Below are 15338 nucleotides of genomic sequence, written 5' to 3' on the forward strand. Positions count from 1 at the left end.
CTGTTCATTTGCTGCTGGAGGTTTGAAGAGGACCGTTGAATCACATTGGGAGACTTTCTTGGGACACTTTGTCAAGACTTCACCGACACTCTTAACATTTATTCTGGAAATTCTATGAGGACTTCACCTAAAAAATGCTGTGCTACTCTACCTTATAAGAGTCACCAGGATACAGAGAGTGCTTGGTCATCGGCATCTTGCTGGCGGGTCTCCTTTGGTCAGCAAGGAGAATATAAAGCCTGGCCAAGCAGCACCAGCTGCTGCAGGAGAGGGGGATAGGAAGGCGAGGTAGATTCCTTCCTCCACCAGGATCTCCAATGCTGAGAAGCTCTGTGTCCTCCCCCTCGGTCTCTGAGCCATCCTAAATGGCTAACATAAATGGGAAACCAAAGGTCATCTATAGGCATATTAAAAATAAAAGAGTTGTCAGAGGAGCCGTGGGGCTGATTAGGGACCAAAATGGAGAACTATTCATAGAGGTAGAAGGTATGGCTGAGGTACTAAATGAGTACTTTGCATTGGTGTTTACCAAGGAAGAGGACTTTTCCAAAGCTATGGTAAATGAGATTTCCGGGATATTTGATGAGATAAAAATAGATAAAGAGGAGGTATTGGAATGTCTAGCGGTAATTTAAAATGGATAAATCACCCAGTCCGAATGGCATGCATCCTAGGGTTACTGAGGGATGTAAAGGTAGAAATTATAGTGGTGCTGGCCACAATCTTCTAATTATAGTGGATGTGCAGGTATTAATCTTCCAGAATTCCCTCGATTCTAGAACAGTCCCCAAGGATTGAAAGGTAGCAAACATAACGGCGCTATTTAAGAAAGGAGGAAGAAAACAAACGGGAAACTATCGGCCAGATAGCCTGACATCTGTAGTCGGCAAAATGCTGGAATCCATTATTAGGGATATGGTAACTTATAAAATTGTAATATGATTGGACAGAGTCAACATGGTTTTATGAAGGAGAAATCGTTTTTAACAAATTTATTGGAGTTTTTTGAGGATGTAACTAGCAGGTTAGAAAAGGGGAACCAGTGGATGTGTAGTGTATTTGGATTTTCAAAAAGCATTCAATAAGGTGTCACACAAGAGGTTATTACACAAAATTAGGACCCATGGGATTGAGGTTAATATAGGAAATGGTTAATGGATAGAAAACAGAGATTAGGAATAAATGGGACTTTTTCGGGTTGACAGACTAACGAGTGGGGTACCGCAAAGATCAGTGCTTGAGCCTCAGCTATTTACAATCTATATTAATGATTTAGATGAACGGACTGAGTATAACCTATTCAAGTTGCTGATGATGCAAAGTTAGGTGGGAAAGTAACCTGTGAGGAGAATGCAAAGATGCTGCAGAGAGATAGAGACAGATTGACCGAGTGGGCAAGAACATGGTAAATGAAATAGCAAATGGGGAAGTGTGAAATGATCCACTTTGGTAAGAAAAACAAAACATTTTTTGAATGGCAAGAGATGTTTGCATTCAGAGGGACCTGGGTGTCCTTGTACATGAATTACAGAAAGTTAACTTGCAGGTACTTAGAAATGTAGAAACATAGAAAATAGGAGCAGTAGTAGGCCCTTCAAATCTGCACCGCCATTCAATATGATGATGGCTGATCCTCTATCTCAACATCATATTCCTGCTTTATCCCCATACCCCTTGATGCCTTTTGTTTCTAGAAATCTATCTATCTCCCTCTTAAATATATTCAGTGACTTGGCCACGACAGCCTTCTGTGGTAGAGAATTCCACAGGTTCACCACCTTCTGAGTGAAAAACTTTCTCCTCATCTCGGTCCTAAATTTCCTACCCCATATCCTGAGACTATGACCCCTTGTTCTGGACTTCTCAGCCAGGGGAAACCTCCTCCCAGCATCCAGTCTATCCAACCCAGTCAAAATTTTATACGTTTCAATGAGATCCCCCCTCATTCTTCTAAACTCTAGTGAATACAGGTCTAGTCGACGCAATCTCTCCTCATATGACAGTCCTGCCATCCCAGGAATCAGTCTGGTGAACCTTCGCTGCACTCCCTCTATGGCAAGTATATCCTTTCTTAGGTAAAGAGACCAAAACTGCACACAATACTCCAGGTGCGGTCTCACCAAGGCCCTGTATAACTGTAGTAAGACATCCTTGCTCCTGTACTCAAATCCTCTTGCAATGAAGGCCAACATACCATTTGCCTTCCAAACTGCTTGCTGCACCTGCATGTTTGGTTTCAATGACTGGTGTACAAGGACACCCAGGTCCCTCTGTACATCAACACTTCCCAAGCTATCACCATTTAAATAATACTTTGTCCTTATGTTTTTCCTACCAAAGTGGATAATTTCACATTTATCCATGTTATACTGCATCTGCCATGTGTTTGCCCACTCACTCAACCTATCTAAAGCGCCTTGTAGCGTCTTTGCATCCTCCTCACAACTCACAATCCCACCTTGTTTTGTGAAAGACCTTCTGAAAATCCAAATACACTACATCCACTGGTTCTCCCTTATCTATTCTATCAGTTACATCCTCAAAAAACTCCAGTAGGTTTGTCAAACATGATTTTCCTTTCATAAATCCATATTGACTTTGTTTAATCCCGTTGATATTATCTAAATGTGCCATTATCATATCCTTTAAAATAGACTCCAGCATTTTCCCTACTACTGATGTCAGGCTAACCGGTCTGTAGTTCCCCATTTTCTCTCTCCCTCCTTTTTTAAATAGCGGGGTTACATTTTCTACCATCCAATCTGCAGGAACTGTTCCATAATCGATAGAATTTTGGAAGATGACAACCAATGCATCTACTATTTCCATGGCTACCTCTTTTAATACTCTGAGATGCAGATCATCAGGCCCTGGGGATTTATCTGCCTTCAGTCCCATTAGTTTTTCCAGCACTATTTTCTTACTAATAATCATTTCCTTTAATTCCTCTTGCTTACTAGACCCTTGGTTCCCTAGCATTTCTGGGACGTTATTTGTATCCTCTTCTGTGAAGACAGAACCAAAGTATTTATTTAGTTGTTCTGCCATTTCCTTGTTCCCCATTACAAATTCTCCCGTTTCTGTTTGAAAAGGACCTACATTTGTCTTCACTAATCTTTTTCTTTTTACATACTTGTCGAAACCTTTGCAGTTGGTTTTTATGTTCCTTGCCAGTTTACTCTGATACTCTATTTTTCCCCTCTTAATCAATCTCTTGGTCCTTTTTTGCTGAATTCTAAACTGCTCCCAGTCCTTAGGCTTGCTACTTTTTCTGGCAACTTTGTATAACTCCTCTTTGGATCTAATACTATCCTTAATTTCTTTTGTTAGCCATGGTTGGGCCACTTTTTCTTTTGTGTTTTTACGCCAGAAAGGAATGTATAACTGTTGCAATTCAAGCATTCGATCCTTAAATGTTAGCTATTGCCGATCCACCGTCATGCCTTTTAATGAATCTTCCCAATCTATCATAGCCAATTCATTCCTCATACCTTCGTTTCCTTTGTTTAGATTTAGAACCCTAGTTTCGGATTGGATTACTTCACTTTCCATTTTAATAAAGAATTCAATCATGTTATGGTCAGTCTTCCTCAAGGACCCCGCACAATAAGACTGTTAATTAACCCCTTCTCATTACACAATGCCCAATTTAGGATAGCCTGTTCCCTAGAAGCCTCCTCAACATACTGATCTAAAAAAACATCTCGTACACACTCCAGGAATTCATCTGCCACAGTATTATTACCAATATGGTTTGGCCAGTCTATATGTAGATTAAAGTCACCTACGATGTAGTACCCTTGCTACATGCATCTCTAATTTCCTGTTTGATACTGTCCCCTACAGTACCATTGTTAATTCCCGGATTCTTTTACCTCAATCTGGTTCAGTAAAATTACTGAGTCGAATACCTCTTGTGCTTTGAACAAAGCAGTCTTTATTACCAGCCAGTAAGACCTATCAGACAGAAGATATACTCTCTGGATAGAGCGTACACACTCCCTACGGATAGGTGAAGTTACATCGTAAAACGTTAACAGTTATACAGTTTTGAAATCAGATAACAAAATACAAATGGATTGACAGTCTAACTCAGCCACTCATTAGTCAATCTATATGAGATGTTCTTCTTGAAAGCTCAAGTATTGCCTCTAAATGTTTCAATCTAATGGTGTGACTATTTACTGAGACCTTGCAATTCTGCAGATGTATTTCATGTTACAATTATATATTATTGGCAGGATTAGTGACTTGAAACCTTGAGACAGACTGTTAGCTATGCTGATGTTGCACTATTTGCAATCTGACATTCTCCCAGCTATTCTTCCATGGCTTATACATTTTCATATATCCCGTTTACTTTACTGTCCTTAATTCCATATATTCCGTTCAGATATCCACACCATTACTGTTTGAGGCCTATAGACAACTCCCACCAATGTTTTCTGCCCCTTGTTACTCCTTAGCTCCACCTAGACTGATTTGACGTCTTGATTTTCTGAGCCAATATCCGTTCTCATTATTGCTCTGATTTCATCCTTTATTAACAATGTCACACCATCCCCTCTTCCTTTTTGCCTGATCTTCCTAAATATCGAATATCCTTGCATATTCAGTTCCCAACCCTGGTCACCCTGCAAACATGTCTCTGTAATTGCAACAATATCGAATCCTTTTGCATCTATTTGTGCTGTTAATTTGTCTACCTTATTACAGATGCTTCATGCATTCAGATACAATGCTTTTAAATTTGTCTTTTTAACATTATTAGACATCTTAACATTATTTTGTACTGTAGCCCTATTTGTCTTATCGCTATTTTTTCTTACCTGGACCCTATTTGTTAGTGCACTCTTTTGTTTGTATGCTCTGCTTCTCCAGTCTGTCCACGTAACTGTAATCTATAATCCCTCATCCCTGGAACCATTCAGAACTCTCTTCTGTACCCTCGCCAAAGCCTTCCTGTCCTTCCTAAGGTGTGGTGCCCAGAATTGGACATAATACAATACTCCAGCTGGGGCTGACCAAGTGTTTTATATAGGTTTAGTCTAACTTCCTGGCTTTTATACTCTATGCCTCTAACTATAAAGCCCAGGATCCCATGTGCTTTGACAACGATGATACCAGAATTGCAAGGTTATATCTATCATGAAAGGATGAACAGGCTTCTCTTGAAAAGAGAAGCTGAGGGGTGACTTAATAGAGGTCCTTAAAATTATAAAAAGAAAAAGAAAGAAAAACTTATATTTATCCTTTCATCACCTCTCAAAGTGCTTTACAGCCAATGAAGTCCTTTTGGAGTGTAGCCACTGTTGTAATGTGGGAAACGCAGCTGCCAATTTGCGCACAACAATCTCCCACAAACAGCAATGTAATAATGACCGATAATCTGTTTTTGTTATGATGATTGAGAAATAAATATTGGCTGTGACACCGAGGATAACTCCCCTGCTCTTCTTCGAAATAGTGCCATGGGATCTTTTACGTCCACCTGAGAGAGCAGATAGGGCCTCGGTTTAATGTCTCATCGGAAAGACGGCACATCCAACAGTTGCCGTTTTGGAGCGTGGGCAGGAACATTGGCAGGGCCCAGGTACAGAGGAGTGGGAAGGATGAGGCGGATGAGCGGCGAGTGTTTGTGGTGAAGGTGCGACAGATGTGGGTACAGGGCCCAGAAGAGCTGAGGGTCCGGGCAGGACGGGCCAGCCCAAACTGCGATATGCGTGCGCGCTAGGTCCGTGCAGCAGACCAGGTCTCCAGTCGTCTTGGTTAATCCTTGCCAGTGGACCAATACCTAGCTCTGTCAAGCCCATGTGGTGGCTGGTGAACGGTCACCACACGTTAAAAAAATTCACGCACAGGTATCTTCCACCCCCTCAATTGGAATTCAGGACTGGAACATCGGGTCCTTCATCAAAATGCCTGTGAACTCGTGGAAGCAAGTCATCCTCGTTCGAAGGTCTGCCTATGATGACTCCGTCAGCACTGCACTGGAGTGTCAGCCTAGATTTATGTGCTCGAGTCCCTGGAGTGGGACTTGAGCCCCACAACCTTCTGATTATGAAAGGTTTTGATAGAGTAGACACGGAGAGAGTGTTTCCACTTGTGTGGAAGAGCAAAACTAGAAACCTTCAATATAACATAAAACTTCAATATAAGAAATCAAATAGGGAAATCAGAAGAAATGTATTTACTCAGAGAACGGTGAGAACGTGGAACTCGCTACCACAGGGAGTGGTTGAGGCGAACAGTATAGATGCATTTAAGGGGAGACTAGATAAGCTATGAAGGAGAAAGGAATAGAGGATTATGCTGATGAAGAAGGATGGTAGGAGGCTGGAGTGGAGCATAAGCACCTGTTTCTGTGTAATTCTATGTAATTGCTTTGTTAACTTGTTCTGCCATCTTCAAGGATTTGTGCACAAGCACCCACAGGTCTCTCTGTTCTAAATTGTTCCATTTAGCTTGTATTGTCTTTCTGCATTCTTCCAACCAAAATGTATCACCTTACACTTTTCTGCATTTAATTTCATCTGCCATGTGTCCGCCCACTTCACCTGCCTGTCTGTGTACTCTTGAAGTCTATTACTATCTTTCTCATTGCAAATTTCAAAATTGTGCCCTGTATCCCCTGTACAGCAATGGTATTGAACCCTGGGGAACACCATTGTATATTTGCCTTCAACTGAAAATCAGCCATTCAGCACAAGTATGTTTTCTATCCCTTAGCCAGTTTTGTATCTGTGCCCCCACTGATAGTTTTATCCCATGGGCTTCAGTTTTGCTAACAAGCCTATTATGTCCATATACACAATATCAACTGCACTGCCCTCATCTACTATCTCTGTTGCCTCATCAAAAAACTCAGTCAAGTTAGTCAAACATGATTTGCTCTTAACAAATCCATGTTGGTTCTCCTGTATTAGTCCATACTTGTCCAAGCGGCTGTTAATTTTCTCCTGGATTATTGGCCCCAAGTTTCCACATGATTTGCTCCTGATTTTTAGGAGCAACTGGTGGAGAACGGAGTATCTTAGAAATCGCAATTCTCCACATTTAAGTTTTCTGCAGTTCTAGTCAGTTAGAACAGTTTCACTTTTGAACAGAATTGTTTTTTCAAAAGGGGGCGTGTCCGGCCACTGACACCTGATTTGAAAGTTTCCACAGTGAAAACGTACTCCAAATAACTTAGAATGGAGCAAGTGAAGATTTTTGTCGAACTGAAAAAACCTTGTCTACACATTAAAGAATCAGGCGCAGGTTACAAATTAGGCGTCCGGAACGAGGTGGGGGGAGGAGGGAAGTCATTACATTCTACAATAAATCCTTAGTTATACTTATACAAATATTATACAAATAATTCCAACCTGAATAAAAATTTATAAGTGTGAAAGTGCTTCAAGCAGGGAGAAGGCTGCAGGAAGCCTCACAAGTTGAGGCAGCCGTTCCCGACGGCAGGGGGGGGGAGGAGGCAGTAAGGGCCCGACCGACCGCAGCGGGGGGGAGGCAGGGAGATGGCAGCCGTTCCCGACGGCATGGGGGGGTGGGGGAGGCAGTAAGGGCCCGACCAACCGCAGCGGGGGGCAGGCAGGGAGGAGGCTGCAGGAAGCCTCAGAAGTTGAGGCAGCCATTCCCGATGGCAGGGGGGGGGGGGGGAAGGCCCCCCTGCCGTCAGTCGGGCCCGTTGGAAAACGGCTGCCTCAACTTCTGAGGCTTCCTGCAGCCTTCTCACTGCTGCAAGAAGCCTCAGTGCTGATCATGGAAGGGCAATGTGGTTTTATTAAAAAATTTTAAAAATTGAACAGCTACAAAGAACTACAAAAATGGCCGAGTGCCAATGTTTCCTTCACACTGCACGTGCGCGAACGCTCCAATGCGCACGCGCAGGGTTGCCGGCACGAAAAAACTCATTTAAATGGTAGCCGCCCCCTCCTACTTCCAAAATCGGCGCGAGTGGTAGGCTCCGCCCCCTGGGCGCCGCGCCAAGCAGACATCGAGCTGCAAAGCGCTCGAGAATAGCGCGTTTTTTTTCAGGTGCCGTTTTCGGCGCGAAAAACGGGCGCCCAGCTCGGAGGGGCGCCTGTTTTGCCGCGTGTGGAAACTTGGGGCCATTGTTTCTAAAAGCTTCCCTGCCACTGACGTTAAACTGACTGGCTTGTAACTGCCAGATTTATCCTTCTCCCCTTTTATTGAACAAGGGTATAACATTTGCAATCCTCCAGTCCTTTAGCACCACCCTTGTCTCTAAGGATGATTGGAAGATTGTGGCCAGAACCTCTGCAGTTTCTACCCTTACTTCCCTCAACATCCTAGGCTGCATCCCAGCTGGACCAGGTGACTTATCCACTTTAAGTATCGCCAGCCTTTCTAGTACCTCCTCTTCATTTATTTTTATTTCATCCTATATGTCAGCAACCTCCTCATTTACCATAGAATTGGCAAAGTCCTCTTTGGTAAACACCAATGCCAAGTAAATGCAAAACAATGTAGTTATTTCCTAACTTTAAAGAATTTAATTTGGCATACAACAAAACAGATTTTACTAGAAAGATAGTAACTGTTCAGACAACCTTTTTTTTTACCAAGTATAACTATATGTATTAGTATGCAGAAAAATATATAAAATTCTTTGTCCTGGGAGAAAAAGAAGATACCTTGCCTATGCCATCTTGCTAGGACATTAAATGTGGTTCTGCAAACACCCTGGTAGTTATGGGGTCTTTTATATGGTCTTCTTTCAAATCTCCTGTCTGATTATCATACGTTATATGGCTAGATTGGTTTAAGCACCAAAGAATCTTTTATCAATTTGCAGGCTTTTCTTCCTTATCGCTGCAACTGTCAGCATTGTTTATCGATTACTCAGGGTTTATAGCTTACAAAAACTCCCTTCAGTCTGGCCGGCGCAAATATTTCTCCAAACATCCTGCACAAAACGAAATGGCCACCATGCATCCTGATTTTTGTTCTGCTGTCAGTTCTGTGTTCTTTTACCAAGAACCCGAGGATTTTAAGTCCATTATTTTTGTTTTCTTTAAAACGAATATCAAACGTTCATAATGAAAATTCCAAAATCTTTCACCCTCCACATTCCTCAATCGAACCTTGACAATCGGAATATTGCATGCAGTTCTGGTTACCTTGTCACAGGAAGGATATCAGAGCCATGAAAAGGACATAAGAAATTTGACCAGAAAGATACTAGTGTTAAAAGGTTATGAAGATAGGCTAAACAAAAATAGATTTTCTTCACTTGAACAGAGATAGTTAAGGTTTTTGAAAGGATTTGAGAGAGTGAAACAGTGCTGGATTGTTTCCAGCTGATTAGTGATTTAGGGGGCAAGTTTCGGCCTGAGTTGCTCCTATTTTTTTGGAGCAACTAGTTTAGAATGGAGCATCTTAGAAATTGCAATTCTCGCCATTTAGTTTGCTCCAGTTCTAGTGAGTTAGAACAGTTTCATTGCAGAACAGATTTTTTTTTCAAAAGGGGGCGTGTCCAGCCACCAACTCCTGTTTTCCAAGTTTAGGCAGTGAAAACTTACTCCAAGCTAACTTAGAATGGAGTAAGTGTAGATTTTTGTACGCTCAGAAAAACCTTACCTACACTTACAAATCAGGCGTAAGTTACAAATCAGGCATTGGGAACGAGGGGGAGGGGGGAAGGGAAGTAATTACATTTTACAAGCATTTAACAGTTTCAACTTCTACAAATAAAGAGCAATCCTGAATAATAAATGATAAATAAAGCAAATAATAAAAACATTGAATTTTTCTACCTGTCTGAAGCAGCAGCGGCAGCAGCAGCAGCCTTCTGAGCTGTGAAGTTACTTGTAGGCTGCCAGGCCATTCGGCCAGGAGTCAGGGGCGGGAGACGTCCGTGAGGCGGGCCACAGAGACACAGACGCCAGCAGCACAGCAGCCTCCGACCTGCGAAGTTATTTGTAGGCAGCCAGGCCGTTCGGCCAGGGGACAGGGGAGGTGTACAAAGCACCGGGAGGGAGAGCCAGCCAGCCAGCAAGTTTAAAAGTTTAATTTGTAATTCAAGTATGAGTGCTGCATTATCAACACCACGGATTATGCAATGGTTCTCCATCAATTCACTGCATAGGAGAGAATTGATTAGAGCTCACCACACCAGGAACATCATAGCCCATAGGCTGATGGGCAGGAGACCTTACCCACGTTGGCAATATCGAGCCAGGCATTCATACCTGGACATGAGCAAGGCTGATTGTGTCAAAAGGCTGCATTTCCACAGAAAAGTTGTCGATGAGATCTGTGATATGCTGAGAGCAGATTTGCAGCCCAGAAGCAGAACGCCAACTGCCTTGCCTGTTGAAGTGAAGGCAACAACTGCACTTGCCTTCTGTGCCTCGGGATCATTTCAAGCTACAACTGAAGATGTGTGCGTTTACCAGGTCACAGCTGCACTGTATACGCGGAGGAATGATTTCATCAAGTTCCCAATGATTGCACAAGCAATGCATGACAGGGCTGTGGACTTCTCCAGGATTGCTGATTCCCGGGATGGCAGGACTGACATATGAGGAGAGACTGGATTGACTGGGCCTGTATTCACTGGAGTTTAGAAGGATGAGAGGTGATCTCATAGAAACATATAAAATTCTGACAGGACGGGATAGGTTAGATGCAGGAAGATTGTTCCCGATGTTGGGGAAGTCCAGAACCAGGGGACACAGTCTAAGGATAAGGGGTAAGCCATAGAGTTGCGAACCTGTCGAATTCCCCACCGCAGACAGTTGTTGATGCCAGTTCATTGGATATATTCAAGAGAGAGTTAGATATGGCCCTTACGGCTAAAGGGATCAAGAGGTATGGAGAGAAAGCAGGAAAGGAGTACTGAGGTGAACGATCAGCAGGATCTTATTGAATGATGGTGCAGGCTCGAAGGGCTGAATGTCCTACTCCTGCACCTATTTTCTGTGTTTCTATAAAATGACATGGAGAAGGAATGGAAATAGGAATAGAGTAGATTGCTCCAGTTGAAGAAGTACAATATGTGCTGAAGTGCCTACTATGATTTTAGGACAAAATGAAGCACAGGTTCTCTTATCGCACCACTCTGTCTTGCACTGAATGATTCAAACGAATGCATGTTGGGAAATGTTCCAAATTGAACAGACGAAGACCATGGGATCCAGGGTATTGCATTCACAGGTATTGTTAGTAATGCTGTTCAGCAAACCGAGTGATACCTCAGAAAAGAATAACACCATATTTGGAATGGACTGCACAAAATCAGAAAATTCAAGATTTGGACCGGTATTTGATGAGAAAATCAATTAAGAGACAAAGATGCAGTGAATAATTTATCCTGTTCGTGAACCTATGGGATCAACCAGATAGACTGAAATGTTTTTTTCTGGCCTTGTATATTTCATCAATTCCTAAGACCAAGCTTTTGAGAGAGGTTCAGTCTTCTGAGCAAAGAAAATTGTTAAGTTAGTCCAAAATACAAAAGACAAATTTATTGGTGTTTACTAATGTTGTAATATGTAACTAATTATGCTTTTATTGTCAGAAACCTTATTTTTCGAGCTTTGATTATGAAAAGGTTGTGAGAAGGAAAGTGGCAGATGAAAGCATTTTGTAAGCATATTGGGCCCAAGTTTCCACACGATAAAAAACGGGTGCCCCTCCGAGCTGGGCACCCATTTTTCGTGCCTAAAACGGCGCCTAAAAAACAAATCGCGATTCTGGAGCGTTCTGCAGCTCCTTGTATGCCTGGCGCGGCGCCCAGGGGGCGGAGCCGACACTCGCACCGATTTTGTAAGTGGGAGGGAGTGGGTACTATTTAAATTAGTTTTTTTCCAGCTGGCAACGCTGCGCGTGCGCGTTGGAGCGTTCGCGCACGCGCAGTGTGAAAAAAACATTGGCACTCGGCCATTTTTGTAGTTCTTTGTAGCTGTTTAATTTTTGAACATTTTTTAAATAAAAGCACATTGCCATCAGCACATCAGCACTTGCAGCCTTCTCACTGTCTCCTCCCCCCCCCCCCGCGGGAAGAACGGGCGCCTCCCCCTCCCCCGCGGGAAAGAATGGGCGCCTCCTACCCCCCCCCGCGGGAAGAACGGGTGCCTCCACCTCCCCCGCGGGAAAGAATGGGCGCCTCCTACCCCCCCCGCGGGAAGAACGGGCGCCTCCCCCTCCCCCGCGGGAAAGAATGGGCGCCTCCTACCCCCCCCCCGCGGGAAGAACGGGCGCCTCCTCCCCCCCCCGCGGGAAGAACGGGCGCCTCAGGCTGACTGCAGCATTCTCCGTGCCTTCACACAGGTAGGAAGATGGTTTATTTAATCTTTTCTTTGCTTATAAATGTTTATTCAGGTTGGATTTATTTGTATAATATTTGTAGAAGTATAAATAAGGATTTATTGTAGAATTTAATGACTTCCCTTCCCCCCCCCCACCTCGTTCTGGACGCCTAATTTGTAACCTGCGCCTGATTTTTTCATGTATAGAACAGGTTTTTTCAGTTCTACAAAAATCTTCACTTGCTCCATTCTAACTTAGTTTGGAGTACGTTTTCACTGTGGAAACTTTGAAATCAGGCGTCAGTGGCCGGACACGCCCCCTTTAGAAGAAAAAATTCTGTTCCAAAGTAGAACTGTTCTATATGACTAGAACTGCAGAAAAAAAAATGTGGAGAATTGCGATTTCTAAGATAGTCCGTTCTCCACCAGTTGCTCCTAAAAATCAGGAGCAAATCATGTGGAAACTTGGGCCCATAATGAGTGGCTTCATTGGTTAAGTTTCTGTTTTCATATTGGTAGATTTTGTTCACTGTTAACAGTTAGAATTCTGATTTGTTGCTGTTTTATTAATCGCAATCCGTTACAAGAAATTTCCATATAAGAAAATGTGCTGATGAATTGTGACACAGGATTTGTGTTGGATAGGAAATACATAGGCCGGAATTTTGCTTGCGCTCAGAGGTTGGGTTCAGAGGCGAGTCCGCTGTCAAAATAGAAAAGATTGACAGCTGGTCGGCAGCCTGCTGTCAACCCGCCTTCATGTCAGTTTCCCAAGTGCCTGGTCTGTCGGCGCTTTACAGACACAACACCAAGTGGCGGGGGAGTTAATTTACATCGTCAAAAGCTTGTTAAATGGTATTTAAACAGCATTTTACCATCTACTTACCATTTTTCCAGCTTTTTGACGAGGCTCACGACGCTCGGGAATCACATCGGGTAAGTAGGCCGGGTTTTTAATGACTCCATTCTTCTGAATAGGTGACAGCTGCAAAAGTGGTATAAAAGCTACCATTTCACAGCTGTTTACTTTCCAACCTTAGAAGCTGGAGTCTTCAGGATTTGGAAGACACTTTTGAGCTTTATGCAGTTTGGAAGTTTTGGAGTAAACTCTCTATCCACTGTCACCTCCTTGGAACAACTTTTCTCACCATTGTCATCTCACTGCCATCAATTGCATCAAAAATCTCACCTTGGTCCTCAGAATCCCATCACAATCAGCCCCAAAACCAGCATCACCAGGCACACCAGCAGCACCACCAACAACACCAACCTCTGCAATCACCTGATGCTGCATAGGGCATCAGCACCTGACCACATTGCTGCCCGGAAGACCAGAAATGGACTTGCCATGGCCAGATTTACTTCACTTGATGCAGAACACCCTGGCTGCCACATGATGCGTCAGGTTGGCACCAGCACCATAAACCATCCTTGCAATGCCAAAGCCATTCCTTTCACACTCATCACCATTGCGGGGGTAGCGTTATGTCTCACCATTCACCACAACTCACTAAGCCACTTCCAAATGTGCACACAAATCTGTCCAAGAAGGCAATGTGTTGAAAATAAAAATTTCAATACTTGACAACACAACAGAAACTTTACATGAACATTGGTTAAAAGACCCAAGATCCTTCCCTTTTGTGTTGTTTGTTGGTATGATTGGACAAGGATGAGGGTGAGTGTGAGGGTTTGCTCGTGAGATGGGGATGTAATAATGTAGATAGACAGGGATGGTGGAGGTGCAAAGTCAGTCGGTGTGAGTCAGGATGTGCAGGAGTAGGGTAGGGAAGGCAGAGTGGTGGGGATGTGATGAGTGGCATAGCAGGATGAGGTTGAGTGTGGCTTTGCAGTAATGTTTCATGATCTATTGAGGTAATTAAAAGGTTTGTGCCACTGCAGCCTGCTCCTCTTAACGACATCCCTGCTTGTGCCCTCCTGTGCAATGTGCAAGCAATCTGCGGTGGTGTCCTGGGGAGGTCTCTTCAGCCCATTGGAAGGGAAGAGAACCTCCCTGCATGCTGTGACTTCCTCCAAGTGCTGATGATTACATAGGATATATGGCACAGAAACAGGCTATACGGCCCAACCAGTCCATGCTGGCGTTTATGCACACTCGAGCCTCCTCCCGTCTTTCCTCATCTACCTCTGTTAGCATAACCTTCTATTCCTTTCTCCATCATATGCTTATCTAGCCTCCTCTTAAATGCATCTATACTATTTGCCTCAACTACTCCCTGTGGTAGCGAGTTCCACATTCTCACCACTCTCCAGGTAAAGAAGTTTCTTCTGAATTCCCTATTTGATTTCTTGCTGACTATCTTATATTGATGGCCTCTAATTATGCTCTTCCCCACAATTGGAAACAATCTCTCTGTATCTACTCTATCAAAACCTTTCATAATATTAAATACCTCTATTAGGTCACCTCCCAGCCTTTTTTCAAGTGAAAAGATACCCCGCCTGCTCATCCTTTTCTGATAGGTTTACCTTTGCATTTCTGGTATCATCCTTGCAAATCTTCTCTTCACCCTTTCCAGTGCCTCAATATCCTTTTGATAATATGGTGACCAGAATTGTACACATCATCAAATGACCGGCTTCCTTTTAATTGGCCGGGAACCTCGTCTAAACAAGATTTGATACAAGTTTAGCATAACTTCACTACTTTAAAAATCTATCCCTCTCAAAATAAACTCTAGAGCCTGGTTTGCTTTTTTATGTTAACCTGTGTCGCTAGTTTTAGTGATATGTGTATTTGTACTGCGAGATCCCTTTGCTCCTCTACCCCACCCAGACTCGCATCCTCCAAGTAATAAGTAACTTCCCTATTCTTCCCAGCAAAATGTAATCCTCACATTTATCTGTGTTGAATTTCGTTTGCCAATTATATGCCCATTCTGCAAACTTATTAATGTCTTCCTGTAATTTGTTGCAGTCCTCCTCAGTATTAATTATCCCCGCCAATTTGTTGTTATCCGCAAATTTAGAAAGTGTTTTTGATTCCAAAGTCTAAATTGTGAACAACAGTGGTCCCAGCACTGATCCTTGTGGAACACCACTACC

General features: G+C 43.2%; 1 protein-coding gene across 9 annotated transcripts in view; it reads left to right on the top strand.

Moving 5' to 3' along the window:
• Positions 1-15338, top strand: part of cfap54 (cilia and flagella associated protein 54) — a 724932-nt gene that overhangs the window by 164499 nt on the left and 545095 nt on the right. For 8 of the 9 annotated variants that reach the window (XM_070897703.1, XM_070897704.1, XM_070897705.1 and 5 more), the window contains one exon: positions 5468-5593. The exons of the other annotated variant lie outside the window; for it this stretch is intronic. In XM_070897703.1, coding sequence (XP_070753804.1) covers positions 5468-5593 — 126 coding nt within the window. The remainder of the gene's footprint in view (positions 1-5467; positions 5594-15338) is intronic. 9 annotated transcript variants of the gene reach the window in all.

The sequence above is a fragment of the Pristiophorus japonicus genome, chromosome 13 (genome assembly GCF_044704955.1).
Source record: "Pristiophorus japonicus isolate sPriJap1 chromosome 13, sPriJap1.hap1, whole genome shotgun sequence".
NCBI lineage: Eukaryota > Metazoa > Chordata > Chondrichthyes > Pristiophoridae > Pristiophorus > Pristiophorus japonicus.